Genomic DNA, 24,136 nt, shown 5'->3' with positions numbered 1-24,136 from the left:
ATACAAAACCTGGACATAGAAGGTCACGAAGAAAGCGTGATGATTAATGACATTATTCTTTCTCTGTATAAGATGACAGGATAAAATAGCTATTATTGTAAATAGCAGAATAATAGATATAACGTTATGTAACAGAGCTGTTACAATTGTTCTAACACTTCAATATGATAATCGTCAGTATAGGAGTTATTTAACCACCTCATGCTCAACACAATCAACACAAACTCTTCTTCGGTCTACCTCTCTCTGTATTCATACTTATCATATACTATACAATATTGAAAATGAAAGGCTTGTTAATATTTAAAGCTACATGTAGAACATACCTTGCCAAGCTCAGGCTCGGAAGCGAACCCGAGACCGTAGACGGTGTTGGCTCTCACGTCGCTCCACTGGCCGAACTTCTGCGACGTTTTAGTGAACGTCATGTTCGCTGTTATCGTGCTGTTTATCACCGCCTAGGAAAACAATTATGTTTAGAACTTTGACTCATATAAACAACTAGCTTCTGCCATCGGTTTCACCCGTATCCCGTGGGAACTACTTCCCGTACCGGGATAAAAAGTCTATAGCCTATAGCCTTCCTCGATAAATGGGCTATCTAACACTGAAAGAAATTTTCAAATCGGACTAGTAGTTCCTGAGATTAGCGCGTTCAAACAAACAAAAAAACTCTTCAGCTTTATAATATTAGTATAGATATAGGTTGTTGACTAGAGAAACCTATACTTATGATTATAGTCCTACGCAAGTATGTATTTTTTTATCCCTATTTCTATCCTCCTCTCTATCCGGGATTTGTTTCCGCAAGCGGTATCAAATAAGTCAAACAAATATACAAACAAACACTTCAGTTTTATAATAGTAAGTAGTACAGATACATGAGGAACAAAACCTCTAGTGTGAAGAGTTGATGTAAACAAAAGTATGACGTGAACGGAATTGTGCAGAGTGAAATATTATAAAATCTAAAATCTTGAATCGATAGATACTTAGAAGGTAACAACTTCATAAGCCCAGTAAGGACAGTTCAGCTGCAATTACTTAGCACATGGTACCTAATATAATTTAACGACTTGGTGCTGTTAAAAATCAACGCGTGTCTTGTGACATACTACCTCTACAAAAGGACAATCCTGAAATACGTTCTTGAAACCTAAGAAATGCGCCAATGCCCAACAGTAATCATTTACTCTCTTCCGAAATATTCAAGTTACATCTGTTTTAAAGCGAAATAGAAAACTGCACCCGAAAGCAGAAGAAAGCACTTTAAAATCATATTCAAACTAGTATTGAATTTATTACTTTCACACACACGTGAGATATTTCTGATAGCAACAGAAAAGATATTCTCAGGTTTAGTGTTCCAGAAACTTCGAATTTATTCATCTAAGGAACTTCGATTACAAAACTTGGTACGTTTGGGCGTTTTAAACTCGTAAGTACTAACTGTCGCGAACTCCTGAATTGGTAATATGTTCAGTTTAAAGATAATGTGTTCGGTAGACGCTTCACTCTCTTTAACGATTACCTAATTTATTTTATAATGAATTTCTATCTCATGGAAACTTAATAGATAGATCGTTTCATTGCAAAGTAGCGAAAATAGGGACTTGTTTACGCCAAACGGAACAGCGCTAATCACTTCTTAAAATTCGACAAACAACATAAAATGCTTGTATTGTAGATATTAAGTCGTATCTATGTTTTGCATTAAAGAATGCTATAATAAATAAAATAATTTTTAATTCGGTTAAGTGACATCCATATGGGTTAATAAACAAAGAACAATTTAACCTAAGTGAGTAAACTTAATATAACTGACTTCGCAGACAAAACAGTTTTAATCACAAAAGAAATCAAATCCGTTACATTATCAGCTTAACTGCAATTTCCCGCACATTATAACAACGGCGGTTTTGAGACATCAAATCGATGCGAACCTAAAGCTATATTGCTAATGCATTCGACATAATCCCTTACCGCTCTCCAGTTAACTAATTGCTTATCCACATGACCTAAGGGCAAAAACGGGACAAAGGCATACCATGTTCCCTTGCATTGTCAATTCAACTTGACAAATAAACCACTAGGTATCCGGAGCAAAACCTGTCCAATTAAGCCTTTGTTGATTCAGACTGGCATAAAGCCGACGTTGCAGAGAACAATTTAATTTTCTGTCCATATACGAAAGCTTGCTTTGACCAACATGATAGTCTGGCCAATAAAAGTGGCCTAGTGGGTAGAGCACCAACCTCTCATGGATGGTGGGCTCGATTCCAGTTTAGGCAAGTACCAATGCAACTTTTCTAAGCTTGTATATACTTTCTAAATATATCTTAGACACCAATGGCTGATAAAAAGGTAAAGGAAACCATCTTGAGGAAACCTGAGCTATAAAGTTTGAAATCACCAACCCGCATTGAGAGGAGGCCTGTGCCCAGCAGTGGGATGCTAAAAAGGCTGTAATTATAGGAAAGCTCACTCTGACCTACATGACAGTATGGTCAATAAAAGTGGCTATATGTCATGTCGCAAATCGCAGCCAACGATTCGCAATTAGTAAACACACGCGGAAATCGAGAGCGGGACTAATTGGTCGTTTATATAAAATCGATATTGAAACCGCTGATACGTTAGATTTTAATACCATTTGCAGCTAGTTGTATGATTTGTAAGCGCTAGGGATTTGTGTCATGTTAAACGGGTCAGCTAATCGAATTTAATCGTTGTCCATTTTACGAGGATAGAATATTTTAGGGACACCTTTTGAAGCAAAAATATCGATTGAATCGTAACCTTCAGACAACGTTACAAACAAAATTGTATAGCGAAAGTATAATCAAATCCTTCAACTGAAATGTTTATCCATATTCAGAGATTGTTCCGGAAATTACATTTAGGGACGAGATAGGGAGCAGCAAGCGTAGTTGTAAACTGTTGTTCACGATGGTTACATGAGTTCTCTCAGAATGCGGGTACTCCTAAACCGAGCAATATTTACTTTGGCATGTCCCAGACCCCAGACTAGTGAGGGCCAATTACTATGCAAACTTAATGGACCGAAACTTGTCACGTTCCAACGCCCAGGAAATTATTGCTCGGTGAGATTTTAAATAGAACTAAGAGGGAAAAGGGCTTTCTTTTAGGCAGATTGATACAAGTTACTTTGCAAATATTCCTGTAACTGTCGCATAACTGTCACGTTAGGACAATAAGGCAGAGATGGAAAATATTCCTAAGGAAAACACGCGCACGTGCTAATTCACTTTAATAACGAGTATCTCGGCTTAGCATTCCTTACACAATTTGCCATTACCATTTACAGCATATTAGAGTATGAAACATTAATTAAAAATATGAGCATTTAATAATTTTGAGCATAACAATTTGACTTGGCTTATAGTCTTTCGTCTTCTACTTCATAGTTCATAGTCTTGGCAAAACTGTTGGATAGTTTCTAAGACACATACCTTCGTCCCCTCAACGCTGATGATGCGGTAGAGGTTCCTGGATGAATCGTAGAAGAAGGAGACGGAGACGGCAGCGGAACTGGCTGACATCCATGACCTCTTGGTCTTCGGGTCTATGTGGAACACGTGGGCTTTGCACGTGAATATCGGCTGTTCACTGCGAACAAAAACAGGAGTTTAGAACGGCCGAAAGCATTAGCATAATCGTGGGTGATTTTGAAATGGCAACCTCGTTCAAATTTTGTTGGAGGCTCCTGTAACCCATCAAATAAATAGTGGCAAAGCTACAATTTTCCAGCCGGACAAACGATATTATATCATCATTTCCAACTCGTATTTGGAGAGGACGTATTTTCAGCTAATTTAGTAATTTCTAAAGAAACAAAAGACCAAACTAAGCCCTTCCCGACAGTTCTTCCCAATAAGTCCTTCACAGATTAATTTTTAAAAGCTTTTCTTAGACACCTGAATAAAAATAACATCTTACTGTTGCTAATCGGCTCAGTTGCTAAGCGTGTTGTTCCTAACGCTAATTATCTTGTGCTCAGTTTTAGCAAAAATAATATTATTTTAGGTCGCCCCGCCCTCTGCTAAATGAACAATCTCTCTTCACACAGTTTGTTTAAAATTATAAATAGCCCACTTCAGTGGAGAATATAATAAATATTGGTGTATTTATAGTATAAACATCGGCTGCGTGTTCCCTCGGGCTCAGTGAGAATACTTGAGAAGTCAATATCAACAATCAGGATCGTTTTGGCGAACCATTTGCTTTCCGCGTATCTTAAAAATACTTTGGGAGATATAACATCCGTGACTTCAAGTGATGAAAGCCAGTGTTATATTAAAAACATCGAACCAAAGTTCTTTTTACATAAGGCAGTTTTTGCTCCAGCAAATGTTTATGAAAACCGTCTTGAATCATCTTGACATTTAGAATAATTCCTTCCCAAAACCATTGTCGTTCATCGTCTAGTCTAGATTGACAGATGAACTAACGAAACCATCTCAAGGTTTACTATGCAATATCAGTAGTAAGTCAAGATCTATCGAAATAATTTGAGCAACAATGCAAAAAGAAGCAAGAGTCCAAGTTAATTTTGGTAGTCGCCAAACGTGTTGAGTGCAAATTAGGGTCAATGTCACATCACTTTGGTACAGGTGTTGAGGTCGAAAATTCTTGCGAGTCAGTGCTCTACAGATAATGTGTTTTGCATATGAATACCGTCTGTCTGGGATAAACGGACGACGAGAACGAAATCTTGTCAGACATACAAATCGCTACTTGTTAAGGAGAGACGGTGTTGGTCGTTTTTGAGGTTATTTTTTTAACTGTTTTAAGATTGATGATAAACGTGTATTCGGTTTAGCACTTTTACATCTAGCCTATCCTATCATGGTATTAACAAGTTTCAAATATAACGGGTGGAAATAACGATCCGAAATTGGATTTGAATGAATGATAATAATGTTGACATAAAACATAATTCACTTCACGTTAACGCGGACTAATAATTCCTAACAATACAAAACATACAATAAAAAGGTCGCAATAAAACTCGATCATATTCCTGATACGACATACAAAGAGAATATTAAGGCCAAACTTACATTTCTATATCAAAATCCATTGTAATCACTACAACCAAACAACAAAGTTTCACTACTAACAAATCGTACTAACACTTCAGGAATGCTACAGCGACTCCAAAAGTGGGAAAAGGCAAACAATTTTTAATTATAACTTTTGGTACATAAGGTCCATAATACCGTAGCATTGTATGGATTGATAAATCGATATCCGTACAAAGATATGACACAAATGACGGATTGATAAGATAGACCGCAGGAGTGTTCGGTTAGGGACAGTTTGACGTCTTTATGTGCCTAATCACATAAGTTCGAGGTAATCGCGAAAGTTTCGAGGGACATTTTTTGTTGGAACCTATAAAGATGGCCATATATCTTCCAATTGAGTCCCGTAAGTGCTATTTGAGAATCCTTTCTGAAGACTGGACAGAAATCAAGGTAGGATTGAACACAGATTTCAAATCGTGTCAGAAGCAATGCTTTTGACGTTTAACGATCACTTTTTATTACAATTGTATACTGGATCAAGCTATTTTATGTCCCAAAAGGTGTGTCTACTATATTGATTACCACTTTGAAATACGTAACGGCGACGACCGAAAAAGTTACATTATGTTCAAATATTCCGTGAAAACAGAAGATACCCGAGCTTTTGAGAACCCAAAATGGCAAATATCAGCAAACTTAAACAACGCGGAAATTCAAAGGCAACAAAACTTTGAGAAATGTAATTCTGAACTCCTGTAACCTTTGTAACATCGTTAATACCTTCCAAAGGTCGCGTTATCCATAAAACATTCGTCTGCAGATTGTTCCTGGGACTATGTGACAAATTGTGAAACCGAGTTCGCAAGGGGACCACTAAACTGAGAATGATGACCCTCCACTTTAATGTTCGTTCGAATACGATCTGCACTAGACTGCGATTCTGAATATAATCTAGAGGTATTAAGAAACTTTCTGTTTAAACGACTACGTCTAGAACTTTTGAAGAGAATCATTTGTCTATATTGCTAAGATATCGCGCGAAATACCTTAAAATGCTCTTTTAAGTCCCATTCAAAGTTACCAAGAGTTTTTCAATACGTGTTATTTATTCTTCGAAGCGTTTTTTTTTCGGAAGATTCGATTACTTGGTTATATTATTCCACAGTCGTACGGATCACTGTTTATCATGCTCTTGAAGGGATTTCAAACGAAAGAGAAACGTTTTTATGTTTCAGCGAGCCAAGTTTCGAGTTTTTATCCGATCCCGGTGAAATGGGGGCGCAGGACTTGAGATTTTTAACAAAAGGCATTTTGTATTAGATTAATTTTAATTGCTTGTTGAATTATAAAGATTTTATCTACAGAATAAGTAGAACCCACCGTATTACGACGTAAATGAAACTCGAATTATATTATTTAAGCAAAGATGCAGGTGCTACGTACAACTAAATCAATAGCAATTGGAAGCAGTTTAATTAACAAACAGTGAAAGTACTTCCAATCTAATTACACCTTTTTGCGGAGTTTTACGGTCCTGGCGTCTAGTCTAATCGATTGCAGACTGAATACCAATATGCTACATGGATCGAGTGCCTGTCTGACCTCCACAATCAGCTGAGTAGCTCGAAAACCTTTGTTAAAACGGATTACCAGATTTTCAGAAAACCACTGGGAAATCATAACAATAATTTAATTGGTTCTGCAGCATCAATTCCGCGTATCAATTTGAAACAAACAAAAGTTATAGTGTAACAGAATTCTATGAAAAGCGTTGATTCAATTCGCAGTGGCCTGTGCCTGCAAAGCTTTATAGATTCCTGAAAGTAAAATCAATACGTTGGAGCTGGAAATCAGTTCCAACCTGCTTTGTTTTAATAGCAACGTTATGATATATATATGACGTTGCTATGCTTTCTTATGTAGGCGTCTTGATATTTTTCACTGTCGTATGTGTTTTTTATAAGGCATATTGATATTATATGTCTTCGAAAACACAGCAATGATGTGAAGAAGCAGTCCTATGATTCTGTGAAAATATCGAGAATATCAGTCATATCTGTATACAAATCGAGAATATCCTCCCAATTTCTGTCACCACAGGGCTATCTGTCATACTTTACCGCCAAATTTTCAACCGGCGCCATTGCATTCTTGTGATTCGTTCAAAACGCATGAAAAATTTTTTGTCAACTGCAAAAAGTTTAAAAAGTGAGTGTAAAAGTGAGTTTTTCAGTGCTTTTACTTTAGAAAACACGGCAGTTTATATAATAAAATGGACTCGGTGAGTAATACGTGCGAGAACCGCGAGCGAGACGCGGCCGCTCCGGATGGAGGGCAATCGTCGTCGACAAGCTCGAGGGCGTTGGAAAGTAGTTCCTCCTCATCCTCGGAGTTTGAGGAGGGCACGGCTTCGCCCTTGCCTAATAAGCGTTCTCGTGCGTCGGCGAGGAACCGTAAGTACAAGTCTAAACATGTCCGTACCGATCCTCGTGTTGATACTTTGATGTCGCAAATGGCGTATTTGTCTAATTACTTAAGTTTATATCAGTCAGGTTACTGCTATAATGGTAGGGCAGCGCCAAATAGTACAATAACGAGCTCGCAGCCTTCTGCTGCTAAGGACAGTTGTGCGGAACAATTTATTACTTTGCCTGCTCAGCCCGAGTCGCTCTCTCTAAATTTGGGTGCCTTATGCACCGAGATAGACAGTAAGAAAAATATTCCACCTAGTGATAAGGATAGGTTTAATGAGTTAAATAAGCTGCAACAATTTGACTCGCAGGCTTGGAAGGGCATTAGATACAAGCAAGCTTTGCAAGGTTGCCTTGCAACCCCAGGATTTACAGGCCTTATGGTCAATGATAAGTTGTGTCACTTTAATAAGAATAAGGATTATTTAGCTGCTACTGAAATGTTTTTAGCTGGTATATCTAACAAAGTCTTAGAGCAAAGACAATTGTTGAAATCGGGTTTACAGAATATTGTAGATTGGGCTAGCGCTGATCCAACTAATTTGAACCCTAAGTCATTGGTGGACAAAATGTCAGAGATTTTTGGACCTGGGTCTTCAAGTTACAAAAATTCAGAGACCACAATGCAAATTATTTGTGGAAAACGATCTGAATCTATTGAGGTTAGGCGGGACAGGATTTTGAAAGAAATTTCAAATACGAACCTTAAGAACACATTGAGGAATGTTCCACCTAGTGCTGAACATTTATTTAGCAGAGAGGCACTACAGCCTATTATACAGTCCCTCGGAGGGTCTCAGGTCTGGCTGAATACTCCAACCTACCTCAAGGAAAGGAAAGTTACAGAGCGGGGTGAGCCCTTTCAAAATAGAAAAAATAATTTTAAAAATAAGTCTAGAAAGTTTGATAAGAAATTTAAGCATACTTCTAATAAAAACCGGCCCTTTCGTCAACGTTCCACTAACACAGCCAATAACGATAAGTCCACCAGATCTAAAGAAGAATGACTCTCACCGGGTGTTCAGAGGAGGTTGCCTAAAATTCTCCACGGAGAGATGGGCTCAGTTGGGAGCAAACCAGTTCATTTTAAACACTATAGCCAATTACCGCTTGCCATTCAGAAGCAAACCTCCCCTGACATACCCCGGTCAGAACTTTTTAAAGTGTATAGCCACCAAAGTTTCCCTGGAAATGACAAGAGTGATTCAGGATTTAAAGATGCAGGGCATCCTGGAGAAGCCAGCAGTGGTGGATCCCGGTTTCTTCTCCAAAATGTTTTTAATAAAGAAGGCGGATGGGGGATTGAGACCCATCTTCGACCTCAAGGCTTTGAACAGGTACATAGCCACAAAGCATTTTTACCTAATTTCACAATTAGACATAGTTACCTTTCTTCAAGCAAACGACTGGCTAGTGAAGATAGATCTTCATCAAGCCTATTTCCATTTGTGTGTCGCGGAGACTCACAGACGGTTTTTGAGGGTTGTTTACAATGGAGAAATTCTCCAGTTAACTGCTCTGCCATTTGGCCTATCATCGGCGCCCGTGTATTTGCGGCAGTCTCAAACTGGGTAGCAGAGATCCTCAGGAATCGAGGCATTCGTCTTTTGGTCTATTTGGACGACTTCCTCCTAGCTTGTCAGGACAGATCCAAGTTAATGGCACAAGTTGCGGAAACGTTGGCCGTCTTGGAGTCTTTGGGATGGCACGTGAATTACCAGAAGTCTGTGACGGAACCAACACACAGGTTGGAATACTTGGGCCTGGTCTGGGATACTCAGTACCTAACAATCGCCTTGCCCATCAGAAAAGTAGAAGGAATAAAAGCCTCCCTGACAAAGCTATTAAAGCGGGACAACTGCTCGTTAAGAGAGTTGCAGAGCGTGTTGGAAAACTAAACTTCGCCAACTATGCGATTCCCCAGGGCCGTCTTCACTGTCGAAAGGCCCAACTCTTCCTGAGAAAGTTCTCCCGGAGAAACCAGAAGAGAAACTTGAGTTCCGGAGTGCGAGAGGACTTCCGGTGGTGGTTGGAAGCAGTAGAGGGCTGTCCAAACCCGTTACTCAAGAAAGAGGTAACGCATTTCTTGACCACAGACGCAGCGGATGCGGGCTGGGAGCAAGTCTAAACAGCAAGTATCTCTCAGGCAAATGGGCCACGAACCAAAAGCCTGGCACTCGAACCTAAAAGAGATGTATGCCGTTTATGCGGTAATAAGGTCACAGGGGTCATTGTTACAGAATGCCCACATTTTGGTTCAGACCGACAATCGGACTCTAGTAGCGTACATAAGGAATCAGGGCGGGACTCGGTCCTTGAAGCTGTTAGGCCTAACAACCCAGTTGTTAGAGTTGACTTGTCGGCTGAACATAACGCTGACAGCGTACCACCTGCCAGGAAACCTAAACGGCATTGCAGATTGCCTGTCAAGGGAAAGTCAGTACCCGAGTGGCACCTGCTGCCACCAGCCACGGAGGCAGTGTTCAGACAATGGGGGGTTCCAGAAATAGATCTCTTCGCTACAAGAGACACGGCAGTAGTTTCAAGGTATGTCAGTCTAGACTCAAGGGATGGCTCCGCAGAGTTCTGCGACGCCTTCAGCCAAACTTGGGACTTTCAGACAGCTTGGGTATTTCCACCTCAAGCATGATGCCCAGGGTTCTGGCACATCTGAACAAGGCCAGAGGGACATACATTGTGATAGCGCCACAGTGGACCCAGTGCTTTTGGTTTCCCGACCTGAAGACACGCGCGCAAGTACCCCCACTTCCCATAGAGAACCTGAGGGAGGTGCTGCTGGACAGGACGACGGGACTACCTCCACCGTCAGTGGACAAGCTAGTACTTCAGGCTTGGAAAATTGGGGTGGGGAGATCAAGTAAGGACTGGAGCAGAGACGAACAAAGATTGTTGAGAAGTAGCTGGCGCCCCTCCACTATTAATACATATAGTGCACCTTTAAAAAGATGGATACTTTGGTGTGAATCCCATGGAGTGGATAATAAGTGCCCAGAGGGCAAGGACCTAGCCAGATTTTTAGCTAATTTATACTTAGAAAGGTTTTGCATACAGCACGGTAATGTTGCACAAGTCTGCTGTCTCAACTTACTGTGCACCTAGGGTTGAGAACTTGGCCAAAATTGTTTCGTTCAGCAGGTTTTAAAGGCAGTGAGTCTAGCTAAACCACGCCCAGCAAAGCTACCAGTATGGGATGTTAAAATATTGTATGAGTGGTTAAAGTCTTCAGAATTTCCAGACACTCTTTTTTATCAAAGCAGACACACTGCATTGATTCTTTTACTTGCATCTGGCCGAAGGTTGCATGATCTTACACTTTTGGAGCTTGGTGATCAAGGATATGCTGAAACTGAGGACACAGTTACATTCTGGCCAAAATTTGGCTCAAAAACAGACACAAGTTCTCATAGACAATCAGGCTGGCTTCTCATGAAGCACCAAGATTCTAAGCTTTGCCCAGTCACTAACGTTAAGAAGTTAGTCAAGATTTCAGAGACTAGACGCAATCAAGCTACAAATGTTAATTCCCTTTTTATATCAATCACCGGTGATACAAAGCCTGCCTCTAAGACCATGATCTCAGGATGGGTGAGGTCAGCCTTCAAATTGGCACAGATAGATGGCTACTCTCCAGGCAGCATAAGGTCAGCAGTGGCCTCCAGGGGATGGCTAGACAATAGACCTATACAGGAGATATTAGAAAGAGGAAACTGGAAGTGTGTGGAAACCTTTTCTAAATATTATTGTAGAAATATAAATAAGCCTGTCAGTGAGGATGTCCCTGGTCTACTTTATAATAATTTTAAAACAATGTGATTAATAGTGATTATATTTGATTATTTATGATAATGTGATTTTGATCTCAATTATTAAGGCTGAACAGCTAAAGTGTTTATGTTTGAAAATTATTTGTTAATTTGTGGCAGTTAAACTGCATTTTTATTTATCAATCCTAAGAAGGAAGTTATGTTTTTTGTTTTCATATTGAATTGTTTAATTTGAGTTTCTTGGTAAGAAAAATATAAATATTTTAAACTAATAGTGTGGTTGGATTTTGTTCTTAACATTTTCCCAGCAAATATTGAAAGTTAAAGATGGTTCAAAGAGAGTGATAAGAAGGTTTGTTATAAGGAAATACCTAGTAAATTATATTACTCTCACATTGCATTCTTGTGTTTTATAATTTCTGATCACCAGCAGATATCAAACAGGTCTTCACATCATTGCTGTGTTTTCGAAGACATATAATATGACTGTTTTGCATTAAGACAAAACAGGTATTATATGTGAAGAAAACACAGCAATAATAAGGTTCTTGCTGATGATGAAGACTGCAATGGCGCCGGTTGAAAATTTGGCGGTAAAGTATGACAGATAGCCCTGTGGTGACAGAAATTGGGAGGATATTCTCGATTTGTATACAGATATGACTGATATTCTCGATATTTTCACAGAATCATAGGACTGCTTCTTCACATCATTGCTGTGTTTTCTTCTACATATAATACCTGTTTTGTCTTAATGCAAAACAGTCATATTTTATAAGCGTTTAGGCTTGGTTTAAAGCCCGTGTGGTTTTTGTAGAAATCTAGTCTTAAGAATTTATAGTGGCAGTGAATATCTGGCTTTTATACTATATGATGGCAAGGTCAATTTTCACAGTCATTAGAGCTGAAAACCCCAAGAATTATTATTTAATGACGAACGTTGTTATGAATGCGAAAGACAGTTTAGGTATACGTTACGTTTTCGCGGTGAAATGGTTGAATCGATTGAGACGAATAATGCGTATAGGTGGTCGCTGCTTTTTACCCAAAACACGATTCCACGGGAAGCTTATTAATTATTTTGCGAGTCTAGCTAATTAATTCTGTCTGTCAGTATACTACGGTGTCATGCCTAAATGCTGAAACCGCGGGATACTTTATTTTAAATCATTCATATGCGACACTATAAGACAAAAGAAATCCATTTCATTGTGATAGAAGACAAAATAAAACTATCTCATCATATTATATGACCTTCCGGTATAATTATAATACGTTTAGTAAATAAACCGGATAACCTTGGACCTCCGGATGAACCTAACCACATAACATTTTGTAACGATAAAAGAAGTGGATCAGATTCCCACAGAGTATGTATGAGTCATAGATAAGAGAACAATTTAAAAGATAGGGAATGTAGGTATGTATACGGAGTCAGGTAATTAACATAGTTTGCATACAACCGATTATGTGTCGATAACAGAGAATAATATCAGAAGTCTCACTTGACAGACATCGTTGAACCTTGGGATTTTAGCCCTCAATATTATGCATCAGGCTTTCAAGTCGTGTTCTTTAAAATATCTAAACTTACTGTAGCATATATTTGATTATCATAATGTACGAGCTTGTTTTCCGCGATTTCATCAGCATCCCGTGGGAACTACTCAGCGCCCCCGAATAAAAAGTAGCCTATGGCCTTCCTCAAAGATTTTTCAGTCAGTCAGCGCGTAAACATTCTTACTGGCATACCTACGTTAAATAAAGTTAGCCTTCTGAACCCATTACTTTACAATACGTTCGAGTAACAAAGGTCAATCCAATAAACATGAGATAACAGTGTTTGATTACAAAGTGTTTGTTTACATCGCAAATACATACCGTAACTACACTAAGTACATATGTACTACGTATACCTATGTATATACGCCGTCGCAGTGTCTCCGACTTGGTATAAGCCTAACCGCTGGCTTCCCTTGAAATTAGGGCGCCCCATCTGTCTCTGAATACGTGAATATACACAGTTATACACTATCATTTAGGTCTGTAACTCAGCTAAGATTGTTTTGTGAAAACTTTGTAGCTGTGTTTATTTGTTAGTTAATTCACATTGTGATTTGAGGTGGAGATTTGAGTCATGATATGTTTCCTTTTTGTTTTTACCCTAAAAGCTCCGAAATAGCGTAAAAAATTATAAATGCTAGAAAGCTACATTATCCCCAGGCTATTTATGTGATATTTTATCCAGATTCCAGAAGTAGTATCCACGGGGCACAAATAAAACAGCGGGAAAAGGCCAATTGCTGATCATGAAAGACTAGGTTCAGTGAACAATGAATGAATTAATGTTTGAATATTAAATTATATCACCAATCAATTTACACATTTACTGCAGTCTATAATTTTAATTGTCCAAATAAGCATAAAACAAAACCAATACCAGTCTTGCTACTTAATAACAGTACCTATAAAATAAACTTGCAATCATATGAAAATATCTACAAAACTATGTATTAACAAGTACTCCTAGAGAAACTGGTTACTTAACATCCATGTCCAGTAAACGTTAATTTAACAAGCTTTTTATTGCACTCGGTACAAAATTAAACCTCTCTTGATTGCAAGTTGTGAATAGTTTTATTTATTCTCTGGAGAATTTTATGCTTATTGCATTTGTGTGGGAAAATGGCTTTTACGTTTTAGTATGTATATATTTCTGTAGTAAGATATATCTGTTTTTAATTGTAAATAAATACTAGGCAATTCTTCTGTAACATTGCAATTAAAATCCTTAATTAAAGATCCAAATAATTGATTGAACAGTGTTTTCAATCTCAAAATCTTATTCAAACTTAGCGGCAAAACAGAACGTCAAAATTTACAAAAGACAGCTACCAAAACACCCACCTATCACCACTTCCTAAGTGTTTTTTCTAGGAAGAAGAAGTGGTGCAATAAACTCCCCAGCAACACATGTCTGTCTGTAAGTTAGATGAACCTTCAACAGACCAGTTTCGCAATAAAACAGTTCATCCCAATTGATAAGTGATCTTATCATCTGATAATTTATTACAAGGCATGTCGTAAAAATGTTGTAACCACTTCAAAATAAGTGACAAGCATTTGTACGATCGTAAATGTGAAAATAAGACATTTTGTGTAATGTGTGTGAAATTCACACGGCGTGAACAATACTTTGGAGTGTACAAATTGGTTACAACATCAATGTATGTACACATGTTTACTGAATGTAGTACAATGTATTCAAAGACATTGGTTGTATTTTAGTGTAGTTTCTTTCTTTTATAAACTTTAGATGGTTTGATTATCTTTATCAAATCATCTTGTTCTGTTTGTAGATAAGGTTTTATCAAAGGAGTATGTGATGTTATCAGAGATATCTTTGAGTTATCTTTTTTAAGATGAAGATAAGAAGTGTCTCAATGGGAAATATGAGAGCCTTATTTTTTATGCTAAAAAAAGTAAATGGAATATCTTCCAATACAAAAGATTTTGTATAAGAAATGTTAACTGTTTTGTTTTCTTCACACCAGTTACATGGTTACCAAAACAAAACTAATTTATTTATTTATTCGCACGTAAATCAAGAATTTTACGATCTTGCCGATGGAATCACGAGCGTGAGTACCAGGCAAGCATGCAGCCTAAAGAGATCGTTCAACTATGAAATATGTTCGATATATAAATAGGCTAAGACCGCACGACCTTAACGTCGAGGTAAAAGCACTCTGTCGTATGCAATCGATGTGCAATTGCCCGTTATAGCGTAAATGGAGTACGACAAGGCGATAATTCATTTTACTCGCAATCGTTTTCCTCACCCACCAATATCTAAGAACGGCTATTTATTTGTTTACCGCCAAAAATGGAATCCGAGGGTTAGCGGTGGTCCTTCGAAGGAAAACCTAAAATATCCCTTCGCATTGGCAAAATGCATCCCCTCCCTAAAAATAATAAGGTGTCCGTGAAACTGAATTTTCTCAAATTCACGAACATGGTTGCAGCGCAAATGTATTAAAATAAATGCTTTAAAATATATAGAACAACACTTACCCCATTGTTTCTTTTCCTGCTGTCATTTAAACACAATAATTTTAGAAAATATTTTACTTCATAATTTTCAATTTTTCACTCGCGAACTGTCACAAGCGGCGATCTGCCATAAACTAAAGACTAAAGTCGGTGTTACCACTATGTCGAAGCGTGAACTCAAAATCAAAATATTGTCTACGCTCTAGTTAATTTCACTTTCTCAGTTTTGTTTGATATTTCATGGTAATTATAAAAAATATTTTACTCTAATTTTTATAAACATTATAATGAGTACATAGAAGGTTTACATTACCTAATATTAAATGAAGTGTGTCACTACTACATCCATCTACTGGAAAAACCGTAACATGAATCAGTTAATTTATGGTATTCACCGCAAGAGGGCGATTTCTAGTTTTGCTACTCACCGGTAGATGGCAATGCTAAATTGAAAACTGCATTTCGTTCGAATTTATTCTAAATTCAAATGGAATTCTATTACGCTCTGTTTTTATTTTTGTGATAGCGAAAGTAAGATACAACAGTTACCTAGTTTTTGGTTTAATTAAATTAATTGTGGAATAATTACTTCGAATGAATGAAGAATATCTTTAAACCCTATTTCTTTGATCTGAGCTTTAAACATGGAAATGGTTTGAAGAAATATTAATACGTGGAAATTAGGCAGCCAAAGAACAGTAGTAATAGGGAATGTCTAACAGTTGCCTGTTCTAAATGTGGATAAAAGAGGTAAGTAATTCACTACCTTTATTGAAAGCTTCATTATTTTCGTAAAATGCAAAAGTGGAGTTTGATGACACCTAACTATTTCGTAAACATGTAAATAGATGCAGCCCGTTGTTTGTATGAGTCACGCCGCACAAGACGCTGGACAGCTCAAAACTTTCTTCGTAATGTAGTCAGACTTCGCGATACAAACTTATCATGCAAAATACTTTACAATTTACATAATCCGGACGCAATCATATTTATTTATTACTTAAGCGGGTTATACGGAAAATCTTACGGATCTTGAAGTGAGTTTTACGGATCTTCTCAATTTTTTGCAATGAGGAAAGTTCGTGGCATGGATGTTTCGATATGAAATCACGGATCCACAGGTCCAGTGACATCTAACTTAGCCATTAACTAATAGGTCCTGTCCTGTCAAAGTTTTCCTCTTTATAATATTAGTATAGATTATTGGTTTATCTATACTTAACATTATAACTAGCTTCTGCGACTTCGTACGCGAATCCTGTTCCTTTAGCCAGCGACAATTTCAGCAACGGTGTTGAAAAATTCTATCGGTGTTAGATAGTCCATTCATCGAGACAAGCTATAAGCTAGTGTCTCACTCCGTTCGTTATTTAATTTAGAATCCTCGTTTCGTTTTCTCGGTCATCAATACTAAGCACACTGTTAAACAATAACTTGCACTCTTGTATAACAAATAATCCTAGCACATAATAATAGTATAGAAATGCACTAATCACAGTTTATGCAAATATTACATAGAAAGGCCAGTCTTCCGGTTACACTACGAAACGAGAAATTATTTGACTGTTCTAATATAATAACATTGTTGTGGTCGACAGTAACCAGCTTCAATTAGAGTACCTGCACACTACAAACTTTTAGTCGGCCGACAGTTTGCTGTTGCTCATTAGTCAGTCATCATCTTCCGAGCCTTTTCCCAACTATGTTGGGGTCGGCTTCCAGTCTAACCGGATTCAGCTGAGTACCAGTGCTTTAGAAGGAGCGACTGCCTATCTGACCTCCTCAACCCAGTTACCCGGGCAAGCCTTACCTCTTGGTCAGACTGGCGTTAAACTTTTTGGCTTCTGACTACCTGTAACGACTGCCTGAAATTTTTGGTTAGAATCAAGATTTACTTAAAAAGAAATTGCCAGTTTAACTGTTGCCAGTTTAATTGTTTAACCGACTGTTTAGTCTGTAGTGTGTAGCTGTACTCTAACCGTATTACAATACTTTTACTTTGTTTTATTTCTATTGGTTTGCGTAAATGTTATTCTAGAGAAAATCTATGTTTAGTTGTTACCATAGTCTATTAGGCACTGAAGATTGGGAATGAAGCTTTTCCTTATAGGAAATTTTTATTTTATTTGCACAAGAAAAAACAGTTGGTAAAGTTAACTGCTAAATTTTTATCATCCATTCTTGTAATATTCTTTTATTTTCAGCTGCAGATTTTTGGGTTACTATAGAGTGGTTGTTGGCGATAACTTTTCCGATTTGAGATCTCCTCCTTTTTGGGAAGTGGGTAAAAATAATTAATCATTTTTTTTGTAATTTTTCAGGTCATGAAATTAACCAAGAAAACATGCTGATATTTACCAACTACATAACCCAATTCACTGCAATCCAGTTCAATCATCTCCTATCAGTCCCTTTGTTCACCACCAGAGTGAAAGTAAGTACAAGTTATGTAAAAATGGTTCCAATCGTTACTACATGTTATCCGTTAAGGCCAAGATGGTTGTTCTCTTATTTTTTTATTTATATGCAAATGGAGAGAGGCACAAGTAATTGATACTTAGGTTTTATGTGCTCTGAAATTATGGTAATGATAGTGCGTTTGCTACTATCTCTAAAAGTTGTGGTTAAATATATATATTTAGATTTCTGTAATAGAGTAGATCAAATGAATAAGGACGCGTAAAAATATCAAGAATTTAAACACAACTGGAAGTTTTGCATGTAATTTTGCATCGTTTGGTGCGAATACTAAAATTACATGCATATAATTATATGTGATAGTTAATTCATAAATGAAAGCAAATAGAATGTGATAGATTAAGCCTCATATAATTTGTACCTGTATTGATCTTGATTAATCACCCAATTTGCTCTCAGAGAGAGTTGACATAAAAGTTAAATGATTTTCAGAACATATGTAGTACTGGAAATATTCAGACTTTTATGGTCCAGGCATCCTCAAGATGTTTTCCTTCACCACATTGAGCAAGTGTGGTGATTTTAACGCTCAATCCTTCTCCGTTTTTGAGGAGGCCTGTGCCCAACAGTGGGACTGTAACAAACTGAATATTTAAAAAACAAACTTTCACACTTCTCCTTAACAAGTAAAAGATCGAAATAAATAATGCGACCGAATTCGTAGTCAGAAAAAACTCCGCAACGTCAGTGGTTCCGCTTAAACCGAGCATTGAACTGTGATGTAACATTAACGTGTAATTAACACTAGAAAACAAACTGCTACTTTATTCGTAATGAATAACAAACCAAATTAATGTTTTGGTTAAACAAAAAGGTGTAATGAGTATGCCAATCTGTTAAGAGAAAAGTCTATTTCCATTGTTTAAAAAAATACTGAATTAACGGCTGGCCTTAAAATTATTAACTTTCTTCAAGATACCCACTGGGTTAAACCCAGGTTTTAGAATAAAGTGCTTGCAGTTCTAATCATAGGTTAGGAGAAGAAATAAAAAACGTAAGATTGGGATGAATACAGAGAAAGGGGACAACCATAAAAATCGATGAAGAATAATGTGATTGATGAATAATTGATTTGATAATTAATGAAAAGATTAAATAAATTAGCAAACAGTAGTAGGTAATCGTGGGAAAACCGACATCGATAGTTTTCTGTTTAAAACCATTACTGCTCGAGCTCTAATTGAGTTCCGAGTGCAAGCCTATGTTTTTAAATTGCTTTAAGTGACACTAAACTCTCTTGTGAAAGAAACACTAGACAGTTAAGTTAGTCAACATAGACAGTTTTCTTTAAACTTATTTGAACTTAAAACCATTCCGATCTATTAAACTTTGCTGTAGTTTCTTTGGTAAGTAGATTATTATCAGCATGTCTTTTAATCGTTTCATTCAAGGTTTTATTACATAGATCTTTGACGCACAACCATAGATGTGAAAGGTTATTTGCCAGAATATTGCTAATTTAATCATCATTAAATGTGAGGTTCACAATACTAATGTCAGTTTTGACGTAACCAACCACGTACGCATACCTAGTTTTGATATGAGAACGTAAACAACATCCCTACATGATGAAAACCATACACATCGTCGCTCGCGCATGTCATACTAATTTCACTTCCTTTCCGTTATCCTGCGCCTGACCTCCGCAGGCTTTTCCTATTGCCAACATAGTGTTAACCTTGGAGCTCCGTAGAGGCTTGTGATACAATGTTATCCTCTTATCGAGTGCATAGGTGTTGGTGATGAGTATGGGCAATATTGACGTTGAGGAAGTAGGTATCTGTATGACCATTTATGTCTTGTGGACCTTTTTTGGTCTGTGGAGGGAACGAGCTTGCCAAGAACAAGCAAGAGGTAAGGGCTTGGATAAAGGCAATCCAAAAAAAAGCGAGCAAAGCAGCAATTGGATGTTACGAAAAAAGTCCCAACTGACGAAAATTCTGAGAATTGTCAAATCAATTGACACCTTTCCAAAGATATTTTAATAAAATTCAGCTTCATTTACGAATCAATATTCATCGTATTGATACACAGACGTAATTTATATAATTGAAACAAACAAAAATGAAAGGTTTCGTAATGTATGAAAAGAATTCACTTTCTCTTAGAATTAAACTACCAACAGACTTATAACATCTATAAGATATTTTGGCAGTTATTAAAGTAATTCAAGCCTCCATTAGAAATTGGGGACAGTGACCATTTTGTGGTTTAGTCAGACATTTCAACACTGTCCGCTGAAAACAAAGGGGATTTACTTGTGAGTCATTGATCTGCGAAGTCCTACAGACACTGTTACGCCATTTCTATTGTTTATAAAGGTTTCTTCTCACACAGCGAATATGCCACTCTTGTTAAGTCCGGACACTGCTTGAAGTTCTACCATTACAGCATTCTGGCATTGTTATCTTCATTTGTCAATTTCTTCGTGACTTCGTGGCTTTTAAGGGTCGAAAGCCAGACCTCGAAAAGCTCGTGAGTAAATAACTCCATGGGTCCGTGGATACGGCACGTGTAAGTTAAATTTCTGAATCTTGATTATCATAGTCAGAAGACCTCAGAAGCTAGAAAGTTTGACAACCAGTTAACTAAACAGGTTATAGGGTTATACAGGTAACTCGGTTGAGGGGGTCAAATAGGTAGTCGCTCCACGAAAACACTAACCAGATGATGATGAGTTTTGGCCAGCCCTACATCTATTACATAATTAATTACCTCACAATTTAATCATTCATCATCATAATCAATTAATGCTACTTAAAATATCGGATCAACTTCCTCCAACGAATAAAACACATTAATTAAGTACATAACAAAACTCCTTAATCATAACATCTGTTTAATTAATGGAAACTTCCAGATTATCAAAACACATTTAATTACATACATCCTAACCTCGAGGTAAAAAAAGGACAAAAAAAAAACTTTATTGTAGTATTTGACTGACAGAAAATGTCAGCCATTTTGGATTCTTCATTAGCAGTATTAACAGATGTATAAAAATCTGCCTGTAAGAATATGTGGGGTCAAGGTGTATGGTTCAGGGTTAAGCCGAGGTTAAAACTGAGGAAATCGGTTAGTGAAAGAGTTTAATCGTTACAGTACAAAATGTGCCGTGTAATCGTTGTGTCAAATCTATGGCTTTGTTGTCGATTCATGCTGTAAGTGACCGTTAATCGGGGTTATGGTATTGACTGTGCTTTTTCGAATGCTTAGTGCTTTTTGTTGTTTTGGTTTGGAAATCCTGATCGATTTTCTACTTCAGAACATGTCATCCTTTTTACCAACAGTAAGAAATGTAGGACAAGCTCACTCATCCCAATCTACAAATCCCATGCTTCTAACTTCTCTGGGTGTGAAGTGTTGATCATTTTGTCATCTACAATTATTAATCACTTCAATAGTACGTCAACTGTTCTCTAAAAACGATTTAATTGATCATCTAATATCGTTTCATTAAAGTCAACGTTCTCACAAATTATCCTGAATACATGAAAATTAGCGCATTCAGTAACAATATCTTGTTACATAGTAGCGGTAATTAATTTTATTTACATAATAAGCAATCTGTATCGGTCTCCCACGAATTGATCGGAATTTATTTAACATGACATTATTGAAATGTCGCCCTGGGAACAGTATTCAGTTAGTATCATGAGATAAGAATGATTTGATTGGAAACTGACATGCACTTAGATACAAAAAAAAATTATTACATAGGTACAAAAGTAAATTGTCTGAAATTACTAACACGTCGAAATCAAAACAATGACCAACTTTGAATACCTAAACCAGACACGAAACTAGCTCTTTGACAAAAATGCTCTAATGATGATAATATCTAAATAGGCCTTAAAAAGAACGAATTAAATTACATAATAAGACATAATTGGTACAAGACAAAGCGTTTTATAGAACTGCACTTTCATTACACTTCTATGGCCCGTTGCTATGGCAACGTAACAGATTTTCGTCACCAAACCATCGATTAAGTGAAGCAATTTCATACAGCAGGCCAAGTACCAAACAACAAAGTCAATTTGATCTCCACATAGTCCATTAAAGAACTACAATGAGCTATATTAACAATGATTTTAATGTAAATGCATTGTAACGTTATGTAATGTCTCGTAAAATTTGCTCAGAGTTTTTATGTAATCGCATCCATTGTATGTGGTAGGGTTGACTCAAAATTAAAGTGTCTTGATGCAAAAGATTTTGTGAAGCGTCTTTACTGTTAAAAAAAGAGAAAATGAAAGTATTGATGGTGCAGTCTTTGAGAGAGTCATGGCAATTAGAACGGTGTGCTTTGCATAATAAGGGTGCGAGTCGAGTTACCTTACCTACTGAGGTTTTCATCATTTATTCAGTAGTTGTTTTAGCTTGGCAAAAAAAAACTTTTAAAGGACTGGTCTCATTAGTTCCAAATCTGTATTTGATCATTTAAAACCGTCTAAGGATTGGGCTAAGTTGAACCACAGGGCCACAGTGTATAGTTCTGCTTTGTTGTGACAAATTTTTACATTTGCATGCTTTAAGTCTTCTATTTTTGATAGTTTTTAATAATTCTTCTTATCATGTTTCTTTATGAATAAATCGTGATGGCTCAGTGGTTAATCGGACTGGTTTAGAAAATGGATCTTATGAATGTTTCAATGTAACTTTTTAAAGAGTGACATAATTTGATTTATTGCTCTCAAAATGATTGTATAACATAAGAAATTGTATGCATTTCAAATTTTACTATTAGTGTGAACTTTTGATTTCAAATTGGAGACTAGTTGTAAATTGTTGAGTCTACAGTTTCGGAGACCGGTTCTACAATGTTTACCAACAAGACGTCGTATGAGGAAGGTGAATTAATGACTATCAGCTATATTTGTGAATGATCTCGTGTTCTATAAATGTGCTTTGTTGGTCTGATAGATTATCCAAACTAATATTATAAATGCGAAAGTAACTCTGTCTGTCTGTCTGTCTGTCTGTCTTTTCGTCACGCCTAAACTACTGAACCGATTTGTGTGAAATTTGGTACAGACATAGTTTGAAACTTGAGAAAGGACATAGGATAGTTTTTATTAGAAAAAAAAATAAAATAAAATTATTCCGGACATATAGCGCCATCTACTGGTCAAATCAAAAATCTGCTGGTAGTCACTACTCCACGCGAACGAAGTTGCGGGCAAAAGCTAGTAAAGTAGTAAATAAATGAATACGGTAACAAATCAGGTGGTTCGGCCAATTTTCTTCTGTTTATACGATTTATCTTTTTTAGCCTTTGGAGTCACTTGAGTAATTGCCACATACTTTCTCCCTCTCATTATTAAAAAATACCTAAAACAAATCTTTAAAGAGGTCTTCCCTTCTATACCCATTTGGCCCAAAAGAAGAGAAACTGTCTAACTATATTTTAAAGTCTTTTTGACCGACCTTCTCAAAAATATATATTTTCCCAATTCTGTTGCGTGTCGTCTTCTTCGCTACTGGACTGTTTAGTTTATGTCATTATTTCTCCTTATATAGTTAATTGGTTACATTTCTGCCATGATTGCAAGACAAGTCCTTTTGAAAATATCACATTGCCAACCCTAGTGATTACAGTTAGGTATTCGCACCAAAGTACGATAATTCTGTTTACAATTCGTAACATATAAATACTGACCTTGCCAACGTTTTCATCCGTATGTTGTTTGTTACATTATTGTGTTAACTAACATACATTTGTGGAAATCAGTTTTTTCTGTTTACTTTGCTTTCCGGGTTCAAATATTAACTTATTCAAAGTACCTATTTCTTACTTAAAACCTTTCTTCGTATCACAGTCTTTATCTTTCAACAATTTTCATAGGTCCCTGCGATCCAAGGGAATCACCGTCATCAGATAAATAGTAGGCTGTTTATATTCTTTTTCAGGCTTTAAACTATTTGTGTACAAACTTACCAAACATTTACATTATAGATTTATCATTTCAAACTTTTTTAACACGCTCGATGAAAAGTTGTCTTTCCTTTTTCTCTCTTTGTTCCAAATTATTACTCCTCTTATTATATTAGTCAGATTAGTTACATACTATACATACCTTTCTTTGCTATTAGCAATGCAGAAGATTAGCTTAGCTAGGTACACGATGACAGTTATTATGTCAAAGCTAGTTGTTTAAGAAAGAACAAACCGACCGCATTCTTAGACACGGTTCCGTAGTTCCAAAGATTATCCATTATATACAAACTCATAACAGAAGCATGGCAAAGTTACAATATCACTAACTTTTTCCAGCGATTTTCCACACTTTAAAGA

The 24,136-nt window shown here is 36.8% G+C and overlaps 1 protein-coding gene across 5 annotated transcripts in view; it reads right to left on the bottom strand.

Moving 5' to 3' along the window:
• Window positions 1-15,519, bottom strand: part of LOC110380683 (homer protein homolog 2) — a 50,926-nt gene extending 35,407 nt beyond the window's left edge. For 4 of the 5 annotated variants that reach the window (XM_064041167.1, XM_064041169.1, XM_064041171.1 and 1 more), the window contains exons 1-3: window positions 15,382-15,519; window positions 3,474-3,630; window positions 327-458 (exon numbers count right to left, since the gene is read on the bottom strand). In XM_064041167.1, coding sequence (XP_063897237.1) covers window positions 327-458; window positions 3,474-3,630; window positions 15,382-15,407 — 315 coding nt within the window. In that variant the 5' untranslated portion in view covers window positions 15,408-15,519. Of the gene's footprint in view, window positions 1-326; window positions 459-3,473; window positions 3,631-5,084; window positions 5,182-15,381 lie in introns of those variants that run through there. The other variant, XM_064041168.1, reaches the window with a different exon arrangement.
• Window positions 15,520-24,136: the final 8,617 nt, after the last annotated feature.

This window comes from Helicoverpa armigera, chromosome 24 (genome assembly GCF_030705265.1).
Source record: "Helicoverpa armigera isolate CAAS_96S chromosome 24, ASM3070526v1, whole genome shotgun sequence".
Lineage (NCBI taxonomy): Eukaryota > Metazoa > Arthropoda > Insecta > Lepidoptera > Noctuidae > Helicoverpa > Helicoverpa armigera.
Note: the sequence above shows the minus strand (reverse complement) of the source record. Positions and strands in the feature narration are given on the sequence as shown.